The 26,955-nt window shown below is 48.3% G+C and overlaps 1 protein-coding gene across 3 annotated transcripts in view; it reads left to right on the forward strand.

Moving 5' to 3' along the window:
- Positions 1–26,955, forward strand: part of SPEF2 (sperm flagellar 2) — an 853,267-nt gene that overhangs the window by 613,788 nt on the left and 212,524 nt on the right. For all 3 annotated transcript variants that reach the window (XM_063960786.1, XM_063960790.1, XM_063960798.1), the window contains 2 exons: positions 17,967–18,186; positions 26,625–26,734. In XM_063960786.1, the coding sequence (XP_063816856.1) occupies positions 17,967–18,186; positions 26,625–26,734 (330 nt within the window). The remainder of the gene's footprint in view (positions 1–17,966; positions 18,187–26,624; positions 26,735–26,955) is intronic.

The raw sequence follows: 26,955 nt of genomic DNA on the forward strand, positions 1-26,955 counted from the left end.
ACAGGTGGCTCATCAACTGGAAGAAATCCTCCATGGTCCCTGCTCAGAGCATGGTGCACCTGGGAGCGCTATTGGACACCCACAACCAGAGATTGTTCTTGTCTCAGGAGATAGTCCTGAAGCTTCAGGACAGGATTCGTTGCTTCCTTTCTCGTCCACAAGTGTCGATACATTCAGCGATGCAGGTGCTGGGCCTCATGGTATCAGCATTCGACATGGTGGAGTATGCTCAATTCCATTCTCGCCCCCTACAGAGGATAATTCTAGCCAAGTGGGACGGCCTGCCTCACCGGATCAGGTCTCGCATGATCTCATTGACTCCGGAGGTTCGTCTGCCGCTGCTCTGGTGGCTCCAGGACCAACAATTGTGCAGGGGCCGTCCCTTCTGGATATCCAACTGGGTCCTGTTGACGACTGATGCCAGTCTAAGAGATTGGGGAGCGGTGCTGGAGCAACACTCCCTTCAGGGTCATTGGACCAAGGAGGAGTCCCTCCTCTCAATCAACATTCTGGAATTGCGGGCGGTCCTCAATGCATTGAACCTGGCCCAGCATTTAATTCAGAACCGTTCTGTTCAAGTACAGTCGGACAACGCCACCACAGTGGCTTACATAAATCATCAAGGCGGCACTCAAAGCCGTTTGGCAATGAAGGAAGTCTCACGGATTCTACATTGGGCGGAGCGCCATATACCGGCCATATCGGCAATATTCATTCCGGGAGTCCTGAATTGGGAAGCGGACTCTCTCAGTCGTCAGGACGTACATGCCGGGCCGGGCCTCCATCCAGAAGTGTTTCAACTCCTAGTGGAAAAGTGGGGCCTTCCAGACGTAGATCTGATGGCGTCTCGACACAATCACAAGGTTCCGGTCTTCGGAGCAAGGACAAGGGATCCTCAAGCAGCATTCGTGGATGCGCTGGCAGTGCCGTGGAGGTTTCGGCTGTCGTACGTGTTCCCTCCGGTGTCACTCCTGCCCAGGGTAATTCGGAAGTTCAAGCAAGAAAAAGGAATTCTGCTTCTCATAGCTCCAGCGTGGCCCAGACAGCACTGGTTCTCAGACCTGCAAGACCTATCGTCAGCGCGTCCAATTCTACTTCCACAACGCCCAGACCTCCTCGTTCAGGGCCCCTGTGTCTACCAGGACCTAGCGCGGCTGTTTTTGACGGCGTGGCTCTTGAAGCTTCCGTCTTAAGGGCTAAAGGGTTTTCTGAGGCGGTCATTCAAACAATGTTGCGGGCCCGGAAACCGGTTTCGGCTCAGATTTACTATAGGGTCTGGCATTCTTACTTTGTTTGGTGCGCATCTAACAATTATGACGCTTCCAAGTTTAGTATAGCCAAGTTGTTGGCTTTTCTTCAGCAGGGCCTGGACTTAGGCCTGCGTCTGGCCTCCCTCAAGGTTCAAATATCTGCCTTGTCGGTGTGGTTTCAGAGAAAAATTGCGACCTTACCTGATCTGCATACCTTTACTCAGGGTGTATTGCGTATCCAACCTCCCTATGTCCCGCCTGTGGCTCCTTGGGACTTCTTGGTTGTTTTGGAGGCGTTACAAGAGTCTCCGTTTGAACCTCTTGGTTCAGCTGATCTTAAGTGGCTTTCCCTTAAGATGGTGTTTCTGCTGGCTATTGCCTCAGCTAGAAGAGTGTCGGATTTGGGTGCCTTGTCCTGTAGTTCCCCATATCTGATATTTCACCGTGACCGGGCGGTTCTTAGGACTCGTCCCGGATACTTACCTAAGGTGGTTTCTTCGTTCCACCTTAACCAGGAGATTGTGGTTCCGGCACTTGTTGCTCCTGATCTGTCTTCCAAAGAGAGGTCTTTGGATGTGGTACGGGCTCTCCGTATCTATGTGAAGAGAACTGCTTCTATTAGGAAATCTGATTCTCTCTTTGTGCTGTTTGGATTTCACAAACGGGGCTGGCCTGCTCACAAGCAAACTTTGGCCAGATGGATTAGAATGGTGATTGCACATGCTTATGTGAGGGCTGGCCTCTCGGCTCCTGCTCAAATTACGGCCCATTCTACTCGGTCTGTGGGACCTTCTTGGGCGGCCCGCCGTGGTGCGACCATTGAACAATTGTGCAAGGCGGCTACGTGGTCATCTGTGAACACGTTCATAAGGTTCTATGCCTTCGAAACTGCCGCTTCCCAGGATGCTTCCTTTGGATGCAGGGTTCTTGTGCCCGCTACAGTGCGTCCCCTCCCATATGGAACTGCTTTAGGACATCCTCTATGTCTATCCTTGTGGAGCCCAGTGTACCCCGCAGCAGAAAACGAGTTTTATGGTAAGAACTTACATTTGTTAAAACTCTTTCTGTGAGGTACACTGGGCTCCACAAGGTGCCCACCCTGACGCACTTAGCTTCTTTGGGTTGGTATGGCATTAGCCGCTGACACTTTTCCTGTCGTGAGAGTGTGGTGTATGTGGCTACTAACCGTTGTCGTCTCTTTTCCTGCTACTGCATTGGGCTGGTTAACTAAAAACTGAGCTCCTGTGCAGGGAGGCGGGGTTATAGAGGAGGCGGCGCTATGCATTCTGGGAACAGTCAAAGCTTTTCAGCCTGTTGGTGCCTCGGATCAAGATCACACTCTACACCCCTATGTCTATCCTTGTGGAGCCCAGTGTACCTCGCAGAAAGAGTTTTAACAAAGGTAAGTTCTTACCATAAAACTCGTTTTGTTTATTTTCTATCATTTTATTTATATTATTAGTAACACATATATGGTGGAGGTTGAATTCATTTTAGATAATTGTGAAATAGTATGTGCTACAATTTGCAATAGGTCATGTTGTAACTTCTTACAGTATTTACAACAAGTTGTTTTTTACAGATTTGTCGGGTCTGGGACTCAGGGTCGACAACAAAAAGGTCGACACACCTTAGGTCGACGCCAATTGGTCGACACACCTTAGGTCGACATGGACAAAAGGTTGACATGGACAAAAGGTCGACAGGGACAAGGTCGACATGGAAAAAGGTCGACATGAGTTTTTATGGGGTTTTTTGGTGTCGTTTTCTTCGTAGAGTGACCGGGAACCCCAATTATTGCACCGCGTCCCCTCCCATGGCTCGCTTCGCTCGCCATGCTTCGGGCATGGTGCCTTCGCTCCGCTACCGCTTTGCTCGGCACAGATTACCGTTCTAATCGTAGTCCACGTGGATAGTTAAGTATGAAAAGGTTCCAAAAAAGAAAAAAATCGTGAAAAACTCATGTCGACCTTTTTTCATGTCGACCTTGTTCCTGTCGACCTTTTGTCCATATCGACCTAAGGTGTGTCGACCAATTGGTGTCGACCTAAGGTGTGTCGACCTTTTTGCTGTCGACCTGGAGTCCGGATACCGATTTGTCACACAGATATGCAAGTGCCACATATTAAATTAATCAGCACAGTCTCCTGGTGCCTCCATTGAGAATGAGACTTATTTTTGGCAACAACAAAAAAAACGCCGAACACTTACAGAGTTGCACGGCACCTGTCAGCTCACTTGTACAATGCATCTCCCACTGCGTGGTGTATTGAGGCTAGATGTATGAAGGCACATCTGTATATACTGAAGTATATAGTTAAGAAAAACTATCCAATTTTGACATTTGATCTTATTTTGAAATGTAGTTTTGCCACAAAAAACACTCTCTAGTTTCCCAAAAAATTGCATAATACAGTATATAGGGCCAGAGCTGGCCCTAACCAATATGATGCCCTAGACAAGATTTTGGCTGGTGCCCCCTTGCACAGACGCTAGTTCCGCCTCTGACCCTGTACCCCTTTCCCAGCACCATCACTCCTTACTAGTGATGAGCGGGTTCGGTTCCTCGGAAATCGAACCCCCCCGAACTTCACCCATTTTACACGGGTCCGAGGCATACTCGGATTCTCCCGTATGGCTCGGTTAACCCGAGCGCGCCCGAACGTCATCATCCCGCGGTCGTGTTCTCGCGAGATTCGTATTCTATATAAGGAGCCGCGCGTCGCCGCCATTTTCACTTGTGCATTGGAAATGATAGGGAGAGGACGTGGCTGGCGTTCTCTCCGTTTATTAATGTTGCTGCAAATATTTGTGCTTATTGCTTAATTGTGGGGACTGGGGAGCAGCTGTATTATATAGGAGCAGTGCAGAGTTTCGCTGATCAGTGACCACCAGTTTTATCCGTTCTCTGCCGGAAAAACGCTCCATATCTGTGCCCAGTGTGCTGCATATATCTGTGCTCACACTGCTTTATTGTGGGGACTGGGGACCAGCAGTATTATATAGGAAGAGTACAGTGCAGAGTTTTGCTGACAGTGACCACCAGTATATATAGCAGTACGGTACGGAAGGCCACTGCTCTACCTACCTCTGTGTCGTCAAGTATACTATCCATCTAGATTCTATACCTGTGGTGCATTTTAGTTTTGCAGTTTGCTGACAGTGACCACCAGTATATATAGCAGTACGCTACGGAAGGCCACTGCTCTACCTACCTCTGTGTCGTCAAGTATACTATCCATCCATACCTGTGGTGCATTTCAGTTGTGCGCAGTATATATAGTAGTAGGCCATTGCTATTGATACTGGCATATAATTCCACACATTAAAAAATGGAGAACAAAAATGTGGAGGTTAAAATAGGGAAAGATCAAGATCCACTTCCACCTCGTGCTGAAGCTGCTGCCACTAGTCATGGCCGAGACGATGAAATGCCATCAACGTCGTCTGACAAGGCCGATGCCCAATGTCATAGTAGAGAGCATGTAAAATCCAAAAAACAAAAGTTCAGTAAAATGACCCAAAAATCAAAATTGAAAGCGTCTGATGAGAAGCGGAAACTTGCCAATATGCCATTTACGACACGGAGTGGCAAGGAACGGCTGAGGCCCTGGCCTATGTTCATGGCTAGTGGTTCAGATTCACATGAGGATGGAAGCACTCATCCTCTCGCTAGAAAAATTAAAAGACTTAAGCTGGCAAAAGCACAGCAAAGAACTGTGCGTTCTTCTAAATCACAAATCCCCAAGGAGAGTCCAACTATGTCGGTTGCGATGCCTGACCTTCCCAACACTGGACGGGAAGAGCTTGCGCCTTCCACCATTTGCACGCCACCTGCAAGTGCTGGAAGGAGCACCCGCAGTCCAGTTCCTGATAGTCAAATTGAAGATGTCACTGTTGAAGTACACCAGGATGAGGATATGGGTGTTGCTGGCGCTGGGGAGGAAATTGACAAGGAGGATTCTGATGGTGAGGTGGTTTGTTTAAGTCAGGCACCCGGGGAGACACCTGTTGTCCGTGGGACGAATATGGCCATTGACATGCCTGGTCAAAATACAAAAAAAATCACCTCTTCGGTGTGGAATAATTTCAACACAAATGCGGACAACAGGTGTCAAGCCGTGTGTTGCCTTTGTCAAGCTGTAATAAGTAGGGGTAAGGACGTTAATCACCTAGGAACATCCTCGCTTATACGTCACCTGGACCGCATTCATCAGAAGTCAGTGACAAGTTCAAAAACTTTGGATGACAGCGGAAGCAGTCCACTGACCACTAAATCCCTTCCTCTTGTAACCAAGCTCCTGCAAACCACACCACCAACTTCCTCAGTGTCAATTTCCACCTTACACAGGAAAGCCAATAGTCCTGCAGGCCATGTCACTGGCAAGTCTGACGAGTCCTCTCCTGCCTGGGATTCCTCCAATGCATCCTTGAGTGTAACGCCTACTGCTGCTGGCGCTGCTGTTGTTGCTGCTGGGAGTCAATCGTCATCCCAGAGGGGAAGTCGGAAGACCACTTGTACTACTTCCAGTAAGCAATTGACTGTCCAACAGTCCTTTGCGAGGAAGATGAAATATCACAGCAGTCATCCTGCTGCAAAGCGGATAACTCAGGTCTTGTCAGCCTGGGTGGTGAGAAACGTGTGTCCGGTATCCACCGTTAATTCACAGGCAACTAGAGACTTGATTGAGATACTGTGTCCCCGGTACCAAATACCATCTAGGTTCCATTTCTCTAGGCAGGCGATACCGAAAATGTACACAGACGTCAGAAAAAGAGTCACCAGTGTCCTAAAAAATGCAGTTGTACCCAATGTCCACTTAACCACGGACATGTGGACAAGTGGAGCAGGGCAGACTCAGGACTATATGACTGAGACAGCCCACTGGGTAGATGTATTGCCTCCCGCAGCAAGAACAGCAGCAGCGGCACCAGTAGCAGCATCTCGCAAACGCCAACTCGTTCCTAGGCAGGCTACGCTTTGTATCACCGCTTTCCATAAGAGGCACACAGCTGACAACCTCTTACGGAAACTGAGGAACATCATCGCATAATGGCTTACCCCAATTGGACTCTCCTGGGGATTTGTGACATCGGACAACGCCACCAATATTGTGCGTGCATTACATCTGGGCAAATTCCAGCACGTCCCATGTTTTGCACATACATTGAATTTGGTGGTGCAGAATTATTTAAAAAACGACAGGGGCGTGCAAGAGATGCTGTCGGTGGCCCGAAGAATTGCGGGCCACTTTCGGCATTCAGCCACCGCGTGCCGAAGACTGGAGCACCAGAAAACAGTCCTGAACCTGCCCTGCCATCATCTGAAGCAAGAGGTGGTAACGAGGTGGAATTCAACCCTCTATATGCTTCAGAGGATGGAGGAGCAGCAAAAGGCCATTCAAGCCTATACATCTGCCCACGATATAGGCAAAGGAGGGGGAATGCACCTGACTCAAGCGCAGTGGAGAATGATTTCAACGTTGTGCAAGGTTCTGCAACCCTTTGAATTTGCCACACGTGAAGTCAGTTCAGACACTGCCAGCCTGAGTCAGGTCATTCCCCTCATCAGGCTTTTGCAGAAGAAGCTGGAGACATTGAAGGAGGAGCTAAAACAGAGCGATTCCGCTAGGCATGTGGGACTTGTGGATGGAGCCCTTAATTCGCTTAACCAGGATTCACGGGTGGTCAATCTGTTGAAATCAGAGCACTGCATTTTGGCCACCGTGCTCGATCCTAGATTTAAAACCTATGTTGTATCTCTCTTTCCAGCAGACACAAGTCTGCAGAGGTTCAAAGACCTGCTTGTGAGAAAATTGTCAAGTCAAGCGGAACGTGACCCGTCAACAGCTCCTCCTTCACATTCTCCCGCAACTGGGGGTGCAAGGAAAAGGCTAAGAATTCCGAGCCCACCCGCTGGCGGTGATGCAGAGCAGTCTGGAGCGAGTGCTGACATCTGGTCCGGACTGAAGGACCTGCCAACGATTACTGACATGTCGTCTACTGTCACTGCATATGATTCTGTCACCATTGAAAGAATGGTGGAGGATTATATGAGTGACCGCATCCAAGTAGGCACGTCAGACAGTCCGTACGTATACTGGCAGGAAAAAGAGGCAATTTGGAGGCCCTTGCACAAACTGGCTTTATTTTACCTAAGTTGCCCCCCCTCCAGTGTGTACTCCGAAAGAGTGTTTAGTGCAGCCGCTCACCTTGTCAGCAATCGGCGTACGAGGTTACTTCCAGAAAATGTGGAGAAGATGATGTTCATCAAAATGAATTATAATCAATTCCTCCGTGGAGACATTCACCAGCAATTACCTCCAGAAAGTACACAGGGACCTGAGATGGTGGATTCCGGTGGGGACGAATTAATAATCTGTGAGGAGGGGGATGTACACAGTGAAAGGGGTGAGGAATCGGAGGATGATGATGAGGTGGACATCTTGCCTCTGTAGAGCCAATTTGTGCAAGGAGAGATTGATTGCTTCTTTTTTGGTGGGGGCCCAAACCAACCAGTCATTTCAGTCACAGTCGTGTGGCAGACCCTTTCGCTGAAATGATGGGTTCGTTAAAGTGTGCATGTCCTGTTTATACAACATAAGGGTGGGTGGGAGGGCCCAAGGATAATTCCATCTTGCACCTCTTTTTTCTTTCATTTTTCTTTGCATCATGTGCTGTTTGGGGACTATTTTTTTGAAGTGCCATCCTGTCTGACACTGCAGTGCCACTCCTAGATGGGCCAGGTGTTTGTGTCGGCCACTTGTGTCGCTTAGCTTAGTCACACAGCGACCTTGGTGCGCCTCTTTTTTTCTTTGCATCATGTGCTGTTTGGGGACAATTTTTTTGAAGTGCCATCCTGTCTGACACTGCAGTGCCACTCCTAGATGGGCCAGGTGTTTGTGTCGGCCACTTGTGTCGCTTAGCTTAGTCACACAGCGACCTTGGTGCGCCTCTTTTTTTCTTTGCATGATGTGCTGTTTGGGGACTATTTTTTGAAGTGCCATCCTGTCTGACACTGCAGTGCCACTCCTAGATGGGCCAGGTGTTTGTGTCGGCCACTTAGTTCGCTTAGCTTAGTCACACAGCAACCTCGGTGCAAATTTTAGGACTAAAAATAATATTGTGAGGTGTTCAGAATAGACTGAAAATGAGTGTAAATTATGGTTATTGAGGTTAATAATACTATGGGATCAAAATGACCCCCAAATTCTATGATTTAAGCTGTTTTTGAGGGTTTTTTGTAAAAAAAACACCCGAATCCAAAACACACCCGAATCCGACAAAAAAATTTCAGGGAGGTTTTGGCAAAACGCGTCCGAATCCAAAACACGGCCGCGGAACCGAAACCAAAACACAAAACCCGAAACATTTCCGGTGCACATCTCTACTCCTCACCCATAGCATTCCTCATTTTGGTGCTCCTTCCCCTATATTTTAAATTGGAACAGTGCGCACACTCATGCGCAACCCAAAACGGTGCGTATTCTTGCTGGGAAGGGGCATGGCCACACAATAATACCCCCAGTTGAAATTACACCACACAGTACCGCAACTTTATTCACATTATATCATGCAATAGTGTCTCTTATTCACGTTACATACAAAGTAGTACCACGTTACACCTCACAGTAGTGCCCCTTATTCACATTACACCACACCATATTGCTCTTTATTCCCATTAGACCACGCAGTAGTGCCCTTTCTGTACGTTACACCACAGAGTACTGTAGTACACCTTATACACATAATGCCGCACATTAGTAATACATTTCGTATGCAGATAGAGCTGCAGTCACACACAGAATATAGGCATGCTGCATATCATTTTAATCAGCAGAAGCTGCTTGTGCTCATAGGCATTCCAAATACCCTAGGCATTTGCCTAGGTTGCCTATACCTAGGGCTGGCTCTGTATAGGGCCTTATTCAGATTGAATCGCTTATGCGATCCATCCTGCAGTTTCCCGCTCGTTCCCATGTTTGGGAAACTGCTCACGCGCAAGATACAGATGGAGCCTCCGTTATTCAGGCTCTATCTGTGACTAGGCGCACCCGCCTGGGCGCACCTAGTCACTGTGAGCGTCTCCGTCTGTAAGCCTTTCATCTATTGTTCTCAGCTGCAATACAATACAGAGAGAACAATACAGCAGGGGATTAATTCATTACAGCAGGTGATTAAGTCCGACAGCACTGGCTCAGTTAATCCTATTAAAGGGATAGATGAGCAGGGCTCCATCTGTACCTCCCAACTGTCCCGTTTCCAGCGGGCAGCAGTGTCCCGCATGCGGGGGGGAGGGGGCCAGTTGGGAAGACTTTGATCACCCGCTGCTCTGCTCTACAAAGCAGCGAGTGATCGCTGAAAACATGCTGCGCGCATACGCATGGCATGTACTTACTGCTGGGAGGTAAGCAGGGGGCTGCCCAGCTGCTCCGGGAGCACTGGACACGCCCCCAAAATGCTGCACCATAGGTCAGTTTTGTGAGGCCACGCCCACTCAGATGAGGCCATGCCCCATCCACCCGATGCCACGCCCCTTTTCGGGTTGCGTGTGGCTGAGCTGCGCGAGCGTCCCGACACCCCATGCCAAAAAGTTGGGTGGTATGATCAAATATTTCTATTAAGCCATAAATGATTTCCTCCCTGTACCCCTAAGCATACTTTATTTCTCTTAAACACCATCCGACCAGGCAGAGCGGGCATGGACCTTGCTGGGTAGACCATTCAGACATACTGATGCAAAAACAAAGTTTCTGCTCTGTTAATGGCAACTTGTGTGTTGCAAGTTCAGAATTTCTTATAAACATTGCAAAATTATCGTATATACTCGAGTATAAGTCGACCCGGATATAAGCCGAGGCACCTAATTTTACCACAAAAACCTGGGAAAACTTATTGACTCGAGTATAAGCCTAGGGTGGGAAATGCAGCTCTAGCTGTACACAGCCCTCATACTGCCAGATATACCCTCATAGTGCCAGATATGCCCTCATAGTGCCAGATATGCCCTCATAGTGCCAGATATGCCCCCACAGTGCCAGATATGCCCTCATACTGCCAGATATGTCCACACAGTTCCAGATATGCCCTCACACTGCCAGATATGCCCTCATACTGCCAGATATTCCCCCACAGTGCCAGATATGCCCTCATAGTGCCAGATATGCCCCCACAGTGCCAGATATGCCCTCACACTGCCAGATATTCCCCCACAGTGCCAGATATGCCCTCACAGTGCCAGATATGCCCCCACAGTGCCAGATATGCCCTCATACTGCCAGATATGCCCCCACAGTGCCAGATATGCCCTCATAGTGCCAGATATGCCCCCACAGTGCCAGATATGCCCTCATACTGCCAGATATGCCCCCACAGTGCCAGATATACCCTCACACTGCCAGATATGCCCCCACAGTGCCAGATATGTCCTCATAGTGCCAGATATGCCCCCACAGTGCCAGATACGCTCTCATACTGCCAGATATGCCCCCTCAGTGCCACATATGCCCCCCCACCCCCAAGTGCCAAATATGCTCCCCCAGTGCCAGGTATAACTTACCCTCCGATGCTCCCGCGCTGTTTTATGAAGGAGGGACACGGAGGGCACAGCGCGCGCCTCTCCTGTGTCTTTCCTGCGTCTCCGGCGGTGGGTCTGTTAAATGAAGTGCCAGTTCGTGAGCCAATCAGAACTCACGAACGGGTACTTCATTTAATAGACCCGCCGCTGCCGCCGGAGACGCAGGAGGGACACAGGAGAGGAGTGCTGTGCCCTCCGTGTCCCTCCTTCACACTGACTCGAGTATAAGCCGAGGGGGCTTTTTCAGCACACAAAAAAGTGCTGAAAAAGTCGGCTTATACTCGAGTATATATACGGTATAATACTGTAATATAATCCTACCGCCTTTTACGTTTTATGCAAAGTGCATGTATATTGTGTATATACCATCTATAGGGCCTGATTCAGCTTTGGACTGGCTGACCAGGGATTTGCTTCAGGTCCATTTATGCTGGAACAATGTTTAGATGCACTTGACTCTTTACACCCGCTACCTGCATCGCAGCTGAATGCAGGTGCGAGTACTGAGAACCAGGTTCCTCTAGACATTCTTCTGGCATAAATGGACTGGAAGCAAATCCCCGGTGAGCCAGCACGACACAGGTCTGATTCATGGCCCTCATTCCGAGTCGTTCGCTCGGTAATTTTCATCGCATCGCAGTGAAATTCCGCTTAGTACGCATGCGCAATATTCGCACTGCGACTGCGCCAAGTAATTTTACAATGAAGATAGTATTTTTACTCACGGCTTTTTCTTCGCTCCGGCGAACGTAGTGTGATTGACAGGAAATGGGTGTTACTGGGCGGAAACACGGCGTTTTAGGGGCGTGTGGATAAAAACGCTACCGTTTCCGGAAAAAACGCAGGAGTGGCCGGAGAAACGGGGGAGTGTCTGGGCGAACGCTGGGTGTGTTTATGACGTCAAACCAGGAACGACAAGCACTGAACTGATCGCAGATGCCGAGTAAGTCTGAAGCTACTCTGAAACCGCTAAGTAGTTTGAAATCGCAATATTGCGAATACATCGGTCGCAATTTTAAGAAGCTAAGATACACTCCCAGTAGGCGTAGGCATAGCGTGAGCAACTCTGCTAAATTCGCCTTGCGAGCGATCAACTCGGAATGAGGGCCCATGTTTGTAAGTGAAGAAAAAAAAGCAACCAACTGGGTAAAACCATGTTCCACGTCTGATGGGGCAGATGTAACATGTGCAGAGAGAGTTAGATTTGGGTGGGGTATGTTCAACCTGAATTCAAAATTGTAGTGTAAAAATAAAGCGGTCTAACATTAATGGGTTACATACAAAAGCAGCCAGTATTAACCCTGCACAGCAAACATATACATTTATTTGCTCCCCTTGCATGTCAGTATGGTATGTTCCAGATACAAAGTTACTTGCTTTTTCTGCTTTACTTACAAACATAAATCCGTCCCACTGTGTGTTTCAGTATTCTTCACTAAGTGCCTCACCACACCTTACCGCTATCCTCAGATTATGAAACCACAGATGCAGAAAACAAAGACTTAACACTGCTAGTAGCGTAAACAGGTCGTATATACAAAAAATATATAAATATAATTCTTTCCGCCTACAGGCAGCCTACACAAATACTCTAGCAGTGAACCTGGCCCTGATTCTAGGCCTGTGCGCCCACAGTGCGCCTTCAGAAACAATAAAGCGAACGTGCAGATAAACATGACAGAGGGTGGGGAAAGCATTATGGCGTATTTAAATGGTGGCATACATTTATATAATTGGCTAAATAGTGATGTGTGTCTCATCAGCTGCACTTTATTCATAACACATTGTCTAATTGGTCATTGAGCTGCACAACGCAACATACAACATCTTTACGTTTTTTTTTATGATTATCACAGTTAGGGGTCTATTCATGAAGCAGTGAAAAGTGTGGAGAAGTGAGCCAGTGGAGAGGTTGCCCATGGCAACCAATCAGCATTCAAGTAACATACTATACAATGGACGTAGCAGCTGATTGGTTGCCATGGGCAACCTCTCCGCTGGCTCACTTCTCTGCTCTTTTCACTACTTCATGAATAGACCCCTTAAATTATTATAATAAAAGGGACATAACTAATTATGGGTCACCCTCTTTATAGCATCACCCTTGTTACAATGTATTTTAATCTCCTACTCATGCACTGAGGGCCTAATTCAGAGTTGATCGCAGCAGCAAATTTGTTAGCAGTTAGGCAAAACTATGGGTGTCATTCCGAGTTGATCGCTAGCTGCATTTGTTCGCTGTGCAGTGATGAGGCAAAAAAACGACACTTCTGCGCATGCGGCGCAATGCGCACATGCGACCTACTATTACAGCGAACTATGTAGTTTCACACAGGGTCTAGCGATGTATTTCAGTCGCACTGCTGGCCGCAGAGTGATTGACAGGAAGTGGGCGTTTCTGGGGGTCAACTGACCGTTTTCAGGGAGTGTTAGAAAAAATGCAGGCGTGCCAGGAAAAACGCAGGCGTGGCTGGGCGAACGCAGGGCGTGTTTGTGACGTCAAAACAGGAACTGAATAGTCTGAAGTTATCGCAAGTGCTGAGTAGGTTTTGAGCTACTATGAAACTGCACAAAAAAAATCTGTAGCCGCTCTGCGATCCTTTCGTTTGCACTTCTGCTAAGATAAAATAAACTCCCAGTGGGAGGCGGCATAGCGTTTGCACGACTGCTAAAAACTGTTAGCGAGCGATCAACTCTGAATGACTACCTATGTTCACTGCAGGTGGGGCAGATATAACATGTGCAGAGAGAGTTAGATTTGGGTGGGGTGTGTTCAAACTGAAATCTAGACTGCAGTGTAAAAATAAAGCAGCCAGTATTTACCCTGCACAGAAACAAAATAACCCACCCAAATCTAACTCTCTCTGCACATGTTATATCTGCCCCACCTGCAGTGCACATGGTTTTGCCCAACTGCTAAGAAATTTGCTGCTACGATCAGGTCTGAATTACCCCCTGAATTCTAAAGGTTTCAGTGTCCCGTCATTTCTTGTGTGTTTTTACAGGAAACACAATATAACACTTGCGTTACATACTATGCTCTATCTGCTATAAGAAATGTATAAATGTATGCAATCCAAAAACTATGAAATTAACATTTACCAAAGTATAGTATCTGTACCTAGTTAATGCATACCTGAATTTACTGAGTAACTTATTTTCTTTTTGAACTTTTCTTCCCTTGTTTGGAGAATATTTACCACAACAGTCGTGCTGTGAGGCCCGTTTCCTGACACTGCGCGTCTAATCTCTGTCAGGAAGGAACTAAATGATAGTATGTAGGCTGGTGTTAGCAGATGCCGGTAACCTGACATGTTTTACCCTCAAACCATTATTTATTCTAAATAGTACCTGTTCTATATAGACTATGCTCCTGATTAATAGATGTACGCCATATTCACCGTCGCTGCATCTTTGTATGCAGCGCTGTGCAAAAATATGCTAAAGCCATAGGAGGCGTCTTAAGTAAAAAGACGGCTTCTCTGACCTGCAGCAGCATCGAAGTTGCAGCATCAGATCAACTGCATGAACACTGGTCATCTGAGTATCCCTCAGGTTACTTCGGATGTCTGGCAAGATCACACGGTGGGGGTCAGTGAAGCTGCATCCAAGGACACAGCCACTGTTTTTGGCACATCCAGGAAACGGGGCCAACACCCAACCCCCACCCGGCTTTCTGTAATGCTTCCTGTCACTACCACCCCAAATGCCAGCATGTCAGTCTGACCATGGAGAGAGAGGACATGGACCTTGATGGGTGCTGGGTAGACCATTTAGACGTACTAGTGTAAAAACAAGGTTTTAGAGGTGTGCGGTATGTGTGCACTGTAAGTGGCAGCTTGTATGTCGCAAATTCAGCATTTCTTATAAGCTTGGCGAAATGATAATGCTGTAATACTATCTCACCACCTTTTAAGTTTAAGCCAAAGTGCATGTGTACTGTACACAAGTGCATATATACCATCAACAACCATCAACAACTTTGTATTTAAGCTATTCTATTATACTTATATACAGTTTCTTATAAAGCGCAGCATATTCCGTTGTACACATGATTAAATCCAGTAGTTAGAAGCAGCTTGTGAGAAGTCATTGCACATGTGGACTTTCTATGAGAAGCTGTATCTGCAGTGTATACTGTACATTGTGATCCTGACAGAATTAATCTTCTCATTGGCATATCCAGTCTATAGCTGTCCACATCTCCTGGGTAGCTATGTTACTGAGATGGTGCATCTAAGCAGAGTCATTATTATTTATCAATGAACATTTATTTATATAGCGCCAGTGTGACCGAGTGTCCTCAGTACATCAGGGGATCACAGATTTCATTGTGCTTAGATGTTACTCTGTCTTCAGCCACCTGAGTGAGCTTATTTCACCCCTCCTAGGGATTCCTGTCACCTTCAGTAACCGCCTGTTACTGATTCCTCCCACTGCATCATTGTCAGGTAACTCTGCTACCACCAGCTCCTGGTACCGCCTACTTCTGGGTGTGTGTGGTCACGCTGCTGCAACACCTCCTGGTCATTGGCGTTTCTATAATGGGTGCAATGGGTGCGGTGCACATGGGCCCCTGGATCCAGGGGAGGCCCACACCGCACCCATTGCACCCATTTTAATACTTACATTTCCGGAGTCCAGCGCCGGGAGCTGTTATCGCGCCGGAAATCGCAGCCAAAATGGCCGCACATGCGCGGTAGCCAAATTGGTCTCCGGATCATGGCGTGCGCCATGTTTCCAGAGACCTGCGCATGCGCAGTAGACTCTGGCACTGTGCCGGATTCTACAGCACCGTGCAGAGGAGGGGGCCCACCCGGAGGTGCACACGGCCCCCCTCCTCTGTAGAAATGCCGCTGCTCCTGGTTGATGTTGCCTAAGTCCTGCTGGTCCCTCAGTATGGACCAGTCTGTTCTAAGTAGCTGGCAGAGGGCTTGGGCTTGGAGGCACTGGGCCCCAGAGGCGGATTCGCCATAGGGCTTACAGGGAAGATTCCCGGTGGGCCGACACACCCGTGGGGGCCTGTTTTGTTTGAGGACATGTGGTCCTATTTATAGACATAATGAATAAGATGAAAATAATTTGCATATATGAAAATGACTTTGCCACTTAGCCTGTGATTGCAGATGATCTAGTGTATGCTCTGTCTGCCTGCTTGGCTGACATATAAGATTGAGTGAATAGTGATTGGGATACGGTTGGTGTAATAAGCAAGAAAATATATCTTTCTAAAGAATGATATTGTTTCCTAAATTCTGAAGGTGTATCATATAATGTGCTCATAATATATAATTTTATTTCCTTTTAACTGCTGCTGCTGCTGCCATGGCCCATGGCTAGACTTTACACCTCTGGTGCTGCCCATGTGGGGCCACTAGTACAAATTTTTCCAGGGCTGCTTTTTGCTCCCAATCCGCCCCTGATGGGCCCCGTGTGCAGTCTCCATCTGGGCTAGCTCCTCTCTAGCCCGTGGTAACTGCGTCTTATTGCACAAATATGTTTTGAACAAACCTATTTTATGCAAAACACAAAAATTGCTGGAACAATGTTTTAAAAGTCCCTTACATGTTTTACACAAATAAGGAATGCTTCATGCTCTCTCTGGGAAGGGAAATCTGCACACACTGTATTGTTGTAAGTGTTGTCATAGAGAAACAAACGGATGAATTCCTATTGCATCTGCTTTGCTTACCATACATACAGTCACCCTGATTAACACTGGACTGATTTACAGCTAATGTTTTACTTCCATGCATGCCAAAATTTCTAATCATTTTTTTTTACCAGTTTTTGTCAATTTTCTGGATGTTGGGGATATGTTCAGCATCCCCGTAGGTTGGGATGCTGGCGCTCATGTGACCGACGCCGGAATCCCAACATCACTTAGGAGACCGGTGCCGGAACACCGACAGCCGACCCGACATACCGAAGGTGATTATAGGGTTACAGGTTAGGGCCTGGGGGGGAGGGTTAGGGCTAGGCACTGGTGTGGGGGGGGGGGTTTAGGGTTAGGCACTAGGGCATACTTACCTACTCTCCCGGATTCTGCGGGAGACACCCGGTTTTTCGAGTAGTCCCCCGCAGCCCCGGAAGAGTGGGCGCACCTCCCGCATTCTGCCCACTTCCTAGTGAAGTGGGCAGAATGTGGAGAAAGATACAGCAAAATCGCGGACTGGTGGAGGGGGCGGAGCCTAATGACGCGAGTATATGCTAATCGTGTCATTTAGCTCTGCCCCCTATGCAAATATTAACCTACTGTGGGCTTTTCCTGGCGAGTAGGTCGGGCTTAATGATGTAATTATCTCAGCCCCGCCCTCGTTGCCGCCCACCTGCTTCTCATCTCTGGGCATCTCCTGGAGAGGAGATTTGAGATGTCGGTAAGTATGCACTAGGGCGGTGGTTAGCCATAGCTGCCACTGCCCGAGGGTTAGCCGTAGCCGCCACCACCGAAATTCTATGCTTATTTCACCTGCACTAGTCATAGCCACCACTTCAGGAGGGTTAGAGTAGGAGACGGGGGAGGGGTAGAATACTTACCCCGTCCTGTGTCGGGATCATCAGTGTTGGGATGCCACTGTTGGTCATGTGACTGCCGGCATCTGGACCGCCGGGATAACATACCCAACCCATATGCTGTATGTAGTGCAAACACCCATAGGAGGCCTGTTAAAGAAAAATGCATAGAAATATATTTTTGTTTATTAAACTATGTTGTATAATATTGATAGCGACTGACTTAAGCAACAATGCAACAAAATGAACATTTTTAACATGTTATATAATATGGTATGTAATGGAATTACATATTGCAGCCAGCTGCTGTGCTGTATAAATAAATATCTCTCTTCATTATAGTCAACTGGTAAGATGAAAACAAAAAATAAGAAAAGTGAAAAGGAAAAAAGAGGAAAAGGAGAAGATAGAGGCTGTGTACATACTACTGTATAATATTGCTGAATATATCCTTTTTATGTTTAAAAATAAATGTAAAACTAAGAATAGATGGTAAAGTTACCACTTCGGTTATTGTGGTTACTAAGCTGTCTTCTTCCTACAGGTGGCTACATAGGTAAAGATCATTATGTCTGTGCTTTGTATTGCCTCGTGTGGTATAACATTTTCCCCTGGTTCTTTGGCAGAACATGTCGGGAGATTGGATTTCGTCGGATGATGTTGGGGTTAAAGCACCTGCAGCAAATAATAATATATTGGGCCATGTGGTTCACAGACTGTTGGAAATTGTCGATCCTACCCCAGCACCCACACCGCCACCTGTGTTTCCTCCATTCCCCATTAAAGGCTGTGTTCTTGGAAAGATCTACTCTGGGAAGAGCACCTGCCTGAGGCATTTGGCACAGGGTACGCAAACATCTGTTCTATTTTAAATATGTACCATCCCCTATACACCATCATTGTGTGCCTCCACGTGTCACTGGTTCCTTTTTATAAAGAAAAGCTACTTTCATAGGTGATGGCTGCAAACACACACACGCAGGCGCACACATGTCTCCGGCATTTTGGGGAGGGTGATGTAGTCAATAGCGGTCAATCAGACATTTGCCTGTATTAGAGTCTAATTGGTTCCTGATGATGTCACTTACCATATGGTCCATCTGATATGTGGCCAAGCTTAAATATGCCACATTGGTATACTTGATATAAAGAGGATAGCATCAGCGACATTGCACATATTTTGTGACATGTCCCTCTTTTATGTAGTTGAGTATCCCTATGGCTAAAGTGTTTGTTGGAGTGTTAAATAGAACCCTGGTACTAAGGGGTAAATTTGCTAACAATCGGTTTGCTCGAGATTGCACTCTGAGATGTGATTAGTCCTTTTCCAGTAGGCATCCTAGGCGCAGGTCTGTCCTCTTCTCCAGGAATATCCCCGCTGGTTAAAAAATAAACCGCAAACCTGAACCCTCTGGACTTAGCTGCGCTATATGTGTATACGCATACAGTGCGGCTCCAGCAAGTAACGGAATCCACATGAGTTCTGTCACTTGTATGGCCGACAGCCAATCAGGGTCTGCTACCGGTTAGCGGCCTGTCACTTGCGGAGAGAAGAGCTATATGTGTAACCGGAGAAGAGGACTTACCTTTGCCTAGGATGCCTACTGGAAAAGGGGACCGACCGGCGCCAGGGACAAGGTACAGTAAGTATGTACACTGTGCATGTGAGTGTATGTAATAAACTGTTACAACCTACATTGTGCATGCACTGTGTTTATTTTAATATTTATTTCTGCTGCTGGGTACACTGGGCTCCACAAGGATAGACATTGGGGTGTAGAGTAGGATCTTGATCCGAGGCACCAACAGGCTCAAAAGCTTTGACTGTTCCCAGAATGCATAGCGCCGCCTCCTCTATAACCCCGCCCCCCTGCACAGGAGCTCAGTTTTTTGTAGTTGGTGCCACAGATAGCAGGCATATAACAGAGGGGCTGCACTGGGCAGCCCTAAGAAGAGCTTTTTGAGAATAAAAGTGAAGACTTCAAGGGCTGCAGCAGTGTGTACATGTCTAGTGACATTCACTGCTGCAGCTCCATCTCTCCCCAGCGGCGCTGTACACTCCTGAGCCCTGGTTGCCGGGTAACTACAGCAGGAGGCTCTGGTTTTCTTCTATGGTCAGGCACACACGACGGGGGCTCTCCGGGATCGCGTGGCCGCGCTTCGGGAGGTGGTGAGTGGGTCCCGCTTGCGGGACTCGTACTTTATTGCGATCTGGTGCAGTCAGTGGGAGGCGGGCCGCGCGCACTGGCGGTGGACACTGTGGCAGTACAGGCGATCCCACTAGACCACCAGGGCATGGGTGCAGGTCAGGTTTTTCCTTAAAACCATTTTACTAGTAGCACGCAGTACCCGGTGGTTTTGCCAGCAGGGGGATAAGGCTTAGACCTGGAGCCCCTCCCCCAGCCCCGGGGCGCCATTTCCCACAAATGTTCCCGCCCTGGAGCTGCATATCTGTCTCTCCCTTACTCCCTGTCAGTGTTTGGGCGCCATTTCTCTCAGCTACACTGTTCCTGGGACTGCTTGGGCAAATCCTCCTATGTAAAGCCGCCTGGTTGTCAGTGCTGTGACTTTACATGACACTTAAGTATTCTACCTGCCTTTTTAGTCAGTGTTAGTTAAGAAAGAGTGCATTTAGTCAGGGTTTCCTAGTACAATTACCCTGTGATATACATCCAGTTCTTACTGTGTACTGTTATTTCTATTGACTACATAGCTATGTAAGCTGGTCCAGTGCATTATTATTGTTAGTAATAACCTCTGCATTGTACAACTGTGACTATTTGTGTGTGCATTAGCTTGCTGAGTAGTTTCCATTCGTGTCTCTCACTCAACTTGCTATCCCTATATTCTATAACCTGAGGGGGCTTGGTGCGTCAGGATTTATAATAATATAGGATATTCACAAGATATACTCTGATACGTATTTTTCTCTGTGATTCTAGTCACAATATCTCTCCTATATCTCTGCTTGTGCTGACTACACTGCGCAGGGGTTTGGGTAAGAGGTATTGTGCTGCTGCCAATTGTACTGTGTTACCTGATACTGCAAGTTATATCATGTCTGCTTCTGAAGGTAACGGTTCTGGGGCTGAACACACTGCTGGTGTTGCTGAAGCCACAGATCCATATGAGGAGAATATAGCAGCTGTGGGCTCTGGTTCTGGGGGCTCCTTGCCCCCCAGTGGGACTGTGGCAACGGAGGTACATAATGACCCACCGTGGGCTGCTTTTTCCACGCTTCTATATACGCTAGTTAATAAACTAACACCCCCTATGGGACCCCCTATGCCGGTGCAATCGTATGTGGTCCCTGCAGCTAATCCACCGTGGGCGGACAATTTATCTGCTCAATTGAAGAAGTTGAACCAGTCCCTGACTACTAAAAAGTCTGACCCTCGCTCGCCTAAGTCCAAGAGGTCCTCTAAGCGAGCTCTTATCTCCTCACAATCCACTGCTGTCGCTGACACCTCGTCTGATGAAGATGGCACTTACACTGACCCCACAGATTCTGACTCAGATACTGCTGATGGGGAGGGTAGTTCACATGTGGATGTTCCTGATCTTTTGGAGGCTATTAAATTAATTTTACAGATTACGTATGATCCCGAGCCATCCGTCCCTCCTTAGAAACCAGATAGGTTCAAGCATCAGAAGGTGGTTAAACAAGTTTTACCTCACTCTGACCACCTAATGGATATACGTCAGGAACCCTGGGGAAACCCGGGTAAGAAGTTTGTGCCTCAAAAGAAGATGCTGGCTCGCTATCCCCTCGCGCCAGAGCTGTCTAAAAATTGGGAAACGCCTCCTCCAGTAGACTCACATGTGGCTAGGATGGTGGTTTCCTCAGCTCTACCTGTCACTACCGTCACGTCTCTAAAAGAGCCTACGGATAAACGTGTGGAGGGTTGTCTGAAAGCGATATACACCCTCACGGGTGCTGCACAAAGGCCCACTATTGCAGCAGCATGGGCTGCAGAGGCTATTGAAGCATGGGCCTTGGAGTTAGAAGCTGAAATCTCTTCTGACCATGCTAGACAATGCTTGTCATATATTGTCACAGCTTCTCGCTATATTAAAGAGGCGGCTTCTGATGCCGGTATCTTAGCAGCCAAGGCCTCTACTACATCAGTCCTGGCTCGCCGGATATTGTGGCTGAGATCCTGGTCTGTGGATCTGGACTCTAGAAAAACCCTGGAGGTACTCCCTTTCAAGGGAGATACTCTGTTTGGGGTGGACTTAAATAAGATAGTGGCTGACTTGGCTACTGCCAAAACTGCCTGTCTGCCAAGTACCGCTCCTTCTGTGGCGAAGGCTAAAGGTACTTCCTTTCACCCCTTTCATCCTTCAGGTAAAGCAAAAGGTCAGGCGTACAACAAGCAGGCCCGCACTTCCAAACCTGGTAAGCCGAAGCCCAAAAGAGCCTGGGCGGCCCGTCAGCCAGCTTCCAAGACCGATAAGCCTGCCGCATGACGGGGCGGGCCTCCCCCTGGGGGATCCAAGGGTGGGGGGCCGGCTTCTAGGGTATACCCAGGAATGGTTGAAGACCACTTCAGATGCCTAGGTACGGGAAATCGTCACTCGAGGTTACGCCATAGCCTTCAAAAACCGACCCCCTCATCGATTTTGCCGGACAGACGTCCCGTTGGACCAGACAAAGGCAAACGCTTTACATTCGGTGGTACAGACCCTCCTGGATGCAGGAGCCGTAGTACAGGTGCCTCTTGCACAGAGAGGCCGGGGGTATTATTGTCCGCTGTTTCTAGTCCCGAAACCGAATGGGTCCTCCCGGCCCATTCTCAACCTCAAGGCATTGAACAGGTTTGTGAAGGTTTCCAAGTTCCGTATGGAAACCCTTCGCTCTATAGTTCTGGCCTTGGAACCTGGGGACTACATGGTCTCCCTGGACATACAGGATGCTTACCTGCATATTCCTATAGCAGCGTCACATCAGCAGTACCTGAGGTTTGCGATTGGCAACCTCCATTACCAGTTTCAGGCGTCACCTTTTGGTTTAACTACGGCTCCGCGAGTCTTCACCAAAGTTATGGCGGTGATGAAGGTGGTACTCCGCCGTCAAGGGGTCAGGATACTACCGTATCTGGACGACTTGTTAATCCTGGCAAATTCCCCAGAAATTCTCCTACGTCATCTGGATATGACTGTCCGGTTTCTACAAGCCCACGGGTGGCTCATCAACTGGAAGAAATCCTCCTTGGACACTCACAACCAGAGGTTGTTCTTGTCTCAGGAGAAAGTCCTGAAGCTTCAGGACATGATTCGTTGCTTCCTTTCTCGTCCGCAAGTGTCGATACATTCGGCGATGCAGGTGCTGGGCCTCATGGTGTCGGCATTCGACATGGTGGAGTATGCTCAATTCCATTCTCGCCCCCTCCAGAAGCTGATTCTAGCCAAGTGGGACTGTCTGCCTCACCGGATCAAGTCTCACATGATCTCATTGACTCCGGAGGTCCGTCTGTCGCTGCTCTGGTGGCTCCAGGATCGACAATTGTGCAGGGGCCGTCCCTTATGGATATCCGACTGGGTCCTGTTGACAACAGATGCCAGTCTAAGAGGTTGGGGCACGGTGCTGGAGCAACACTCCCTTCAGGGTCGGTGGACCAAGGAGGAATCCCTCCTCTTGGTCAACATTCTGGAATTGCAGGCGGTCTTCAATGCGTTGAACCTGGCCCAGCATTTAATTCAGAACCGTCCTGTTCAAGTACAGTCGGACAACACCACCACAGTGGCTTACATAAATCATCAAGGCGGCACTCGAAGCCGTTTGGCAATGAAGGAAGTCTCACGGATTCTACATTGGGCGGAACGCCATATACCGGCCATATCGGCAATATTCATTCCGGGAGTCCTGAATTGGGAAGCGGACTTTCTCAGTCGTCAGGACGTACATGCCGGCGAGTGGGGCCTCCATCCAGAAGTGTTTCAACTCCTAGTGGAAAAGTGGGGCCTTCCAGACGTAGATCTGATGGCGTTCGACACAATCACAAGGTTCCGGTCTTCGGAGCAAGGACAAGGGATCCTCAAGCAGCATTCGTGGATGCGCTGGCGGTGCCGTGGAGGTTTCGGCTGCCGTACGTGTTCCCTCCAGTGTCACTCCTGCCCAGGGTAATTCGGAAGTTCAAGCAAGAAAGAGGAATTCTGCTTCTCATAGCTCCAGCGTGGCCCAGACGGCACTGGTTCTCAGACCTGCAGGGCCTATAGTCAGAGCGTCCAATTCTACTTCCGCAACGCCCAGACCTCCTCGTTCAGGGCCCCTGTGTCTACCGGGACCTAGCCCGGCTGACTTTGACGGCGTGGCTCTTGAAGCTTCCGTCTTAAGGGCTAAAGGGTTTTCTGAGGCGGTCATTCAAATTATGTTGCGGGCTTGGAAACCGGCTTCTGCTCGGATTTACTATAGGGTCTGGCATTCTTACATTGTTTGGTGCGCATCTAACAATTATGACGCTTCCAAGTATAGTACAGCCAAGTTGTTGGCCTTTCTTCAGCAGGGTCTGGACTTAGGCCTGCGTCTGGCCTCCCTCAAGGATCAAATATCTGCCTTGTCGGTGTGGTTTCAGAGAAAGATTGCGACCTTACCTGATGTGCATACCTTCACTCAGGGTGTGTTGCGTATCCAACCTGCCTATGTCCCGCCTGTGGCTCCTTGGGACTTGTCGGTGGTTTGGAGGCTTTACAAGAGTCTCCGTTTGAACCTCTTGGTTCAGCTGTTCTTAAGTGGCTTTCCCTTAAGGTGGTGTTTCTGCTGGCTATTGCGTCAGCTAGAAGAGTGTCGGATTTGGGTGCCTTGTCTTGTAGTTCCCCATATCTGATATTTCACCGTGACCGGACGGTTCTTAGGACTCGTCCCGGTTATTTGCCTAAGGTGGTTTCTTCGTTCCACCTTAACCAGGAGATGATGGTTCCGGCACTTGTTTCTCCTGATCTGTCTCCCAAAGAGCGGTCTTTGGATATGGTACGGGCTCTCCGTATCTATGTGAAGAGAACTGCTTCTATTAGGAAATCTGATTCTCTCTTTGTGCTGTTTGGATTTCACAAACGGGGCTGGCCTGCTCACAAGCAAACTTTGGCCAGATGGATTAGAATGGTGATTGCACATGCTTATGTGAGGGCTGGTCTATCAGCTCCTGCTCACATTATGGCCCATTCTACTCGGTCTGTTGGACCTTCTTGGGCGGCCCGCCGTGGTGCGACCCTTGAACAATTGTGCAAGGCGGCTACGTGGTCCTCAGTGAACACGTTCATAAGGTTCTATGCCTTCGATACTACCGCTTCCCAGGATGCTTCCTTTGGACGCCGGGTTCTTGTGCCCGCTACAGTGCGTCCCCTCCCATAAGGAACTGCTTTAGGACATCCCCAATGTCTATCCTTGTGGAGCCCAGTGTACCCCGCAGCAGAAAACGAGTTTTATGGTAAGAACTTACATTTGTTAAAACTCTTTCTGTGAGGTACACTGGGCTCCACAAGGCGCCCACCCTGACGCACTTAGCTTCTTTGGGTTGGTATGGCATTAGCCGCTGACACTTCTCCTGTCATGAGAGTGTGGTGTATGTCGTCTCTTTTCCTGCTACTGCATTGGGCTGGTTAACTAAAAACTGAGCTCCTGTGCAGGGAGGCGGGGTTATAGAGGAGGCGGCGCTATGCATTCTGGGAACAGTCAAAGCTTTTGAGCCTGTTGGTGCCTCGGATCAAGATCCTACTCTACACCCCAATGTCTATCCTTGTGGAGCCCAGTGTACCTCGCAGAAAGACTTTTAACAAAGATAAGTTCTTACCATAAAACTCGTTTTTACAAGGGGACTAAGGGCCTAATTCAGATCTGATCGCAGCAGCAAAATTGTTTTCTAATAGGCAAAACCATGTGCACTGCAGGGGGGGGGGGCAGATATAACATTTGCAGAGAGAGTTAGATTTGGGTGGGTTATTTTGTTCCTGTGCAGGGTAAATACTGGCTGCTTTACTTTTACACTGCAATTTAGATTTCAGTTTGAAGTTTGAACACACCCCACCCAAATCTAACTCTATCTACACATGTTATATCTGCTCCACCTGCACTGCATATGGTTTTGCCCATTAGAGAACAATTTTGCTGCTGCAATCAGGTCTGAATTAGGCTCCAAAGGTACCAGCAGGCCTTTAATGCCCCGCATGCTGGTGCTTGTGGTTCTCCAAGTACCGGCATGCAGGGGAGGCTTGCTGAAATCTGTAGTCCCCATGTAAAAGACAATATTATTTCAATCTGACTTTAACTCAAAGCTATCAACTCCACATCCACTGCTCAGTGGTGAGAAGGATAGCCCAGGGCTTCAGACCAGGCCTGGGGTGCACGGAAGAGGGGGGACCAGGAATCCCTGGATTGGGCTGACTAGATGGGGGGTTAAACGTTGTCTACTCTTACACAGAGAGAGGCACTGCACAGATCACACAATGGGCCTAATTCAGACCGATCGCTAGGCTGCGTTTTCCTACAGCGAGTGACCAGGTCTAAACTGCGCATGCGTATGCACCGCAATGCGCAGGCGCGTTGCACGGGTACAAAGCGGATCGCCGCCCAGCGATGGGTTTGTGCGAAGAATCGATTCGCACGTGCGTTCGCAAGGAGATTGACAGAGAGAAGGCGTTTGTGGGTGTCAACTGAACGTTTTCTGGGAGTGTTTGGAAAAACGCAGGCGTGTCCAAGCATTTGCAGGGAGGGTTCCTGACGTCAATTCCGGTCCCAGACAGGCTGATGTGTTCGCAGAGGCTGCTCAGAGACTGCACAAAATGTGTTTGTACACCTCTGCTACACATGCGTTCGCATACTTGCAAAGCGAAAATACACTCCCTTATGGGCGGCGACTATGCGAACGCAAGACTGTAAAAAAAACCCTAGCGAGCGGACAGGTCTGAATTAGACCCAGTGATCTAAGCAGGCTTCTGCAGAACACGCTGCACACTGGCAGGACTTTACAATTCAGGCACAAACATGGCTGACAACTATTAAACACGATTAAACATTACTGCATATACCATCGGAAAAAACTATTTTGTCAAAAAAGATTCTTAGTAAATTTGAGCGTTTGTGCTTGAAAAACTCTCACATAGCCCTGCGATTACAATCATGTTTAAACCTCGGACCAAACATGATTCTTAGTAAATTTGCCCCCAGGAATAACTAATCTCCATAGTGGCTGCTGTAGTGACACAAATCGTATCTGCTTGTGACGGCAGCTGCAGTATAGATGTGTCATTATTTACACTGGATGTTTAACCTGTTCCTGTCTTGTCAGCTTACAGCACCCGGGTGCTCTCTGTGGACACACTAGTGCAGGACTCTATACAAGCCTATCAAGAAGCCCGTATGTCTACAACTGATCAGAAGGAAGCCGATGAAAACACGGTAATGGGTCTAACACTGTGGGCAGTTATGGGCACCCAACGCAACATGACTTGATCTCCTGTGAGCTGATCAAGTGCAGTCTCTTAGCTGTGACTGGCAGTGTCAAGGGCAGCATACACTACCGCGACATGTCCGGTAGCCTCCCGGGAGGCAGGATTGCCCACGATTCATCGTATGCTGTCCTTTTGCATACGATGTATCTTGGGTGATCCTGGGCGATC

This window comes from Pseudophryne corroboree, chromosome 1, assembly GCF_028390025.1.
Source record: "Pseudophryne corroboree isolate aPseCor3 chromosome 1, aPseCor3.hap2, whole genome shotgun sequence".
Taxonomy (NCBI): Eukaryota; Metazoa; Chordata; class Amphibia; order Anura; family Myobatrachidae; genus Pseudophryne; species Pseudophryne corroboree.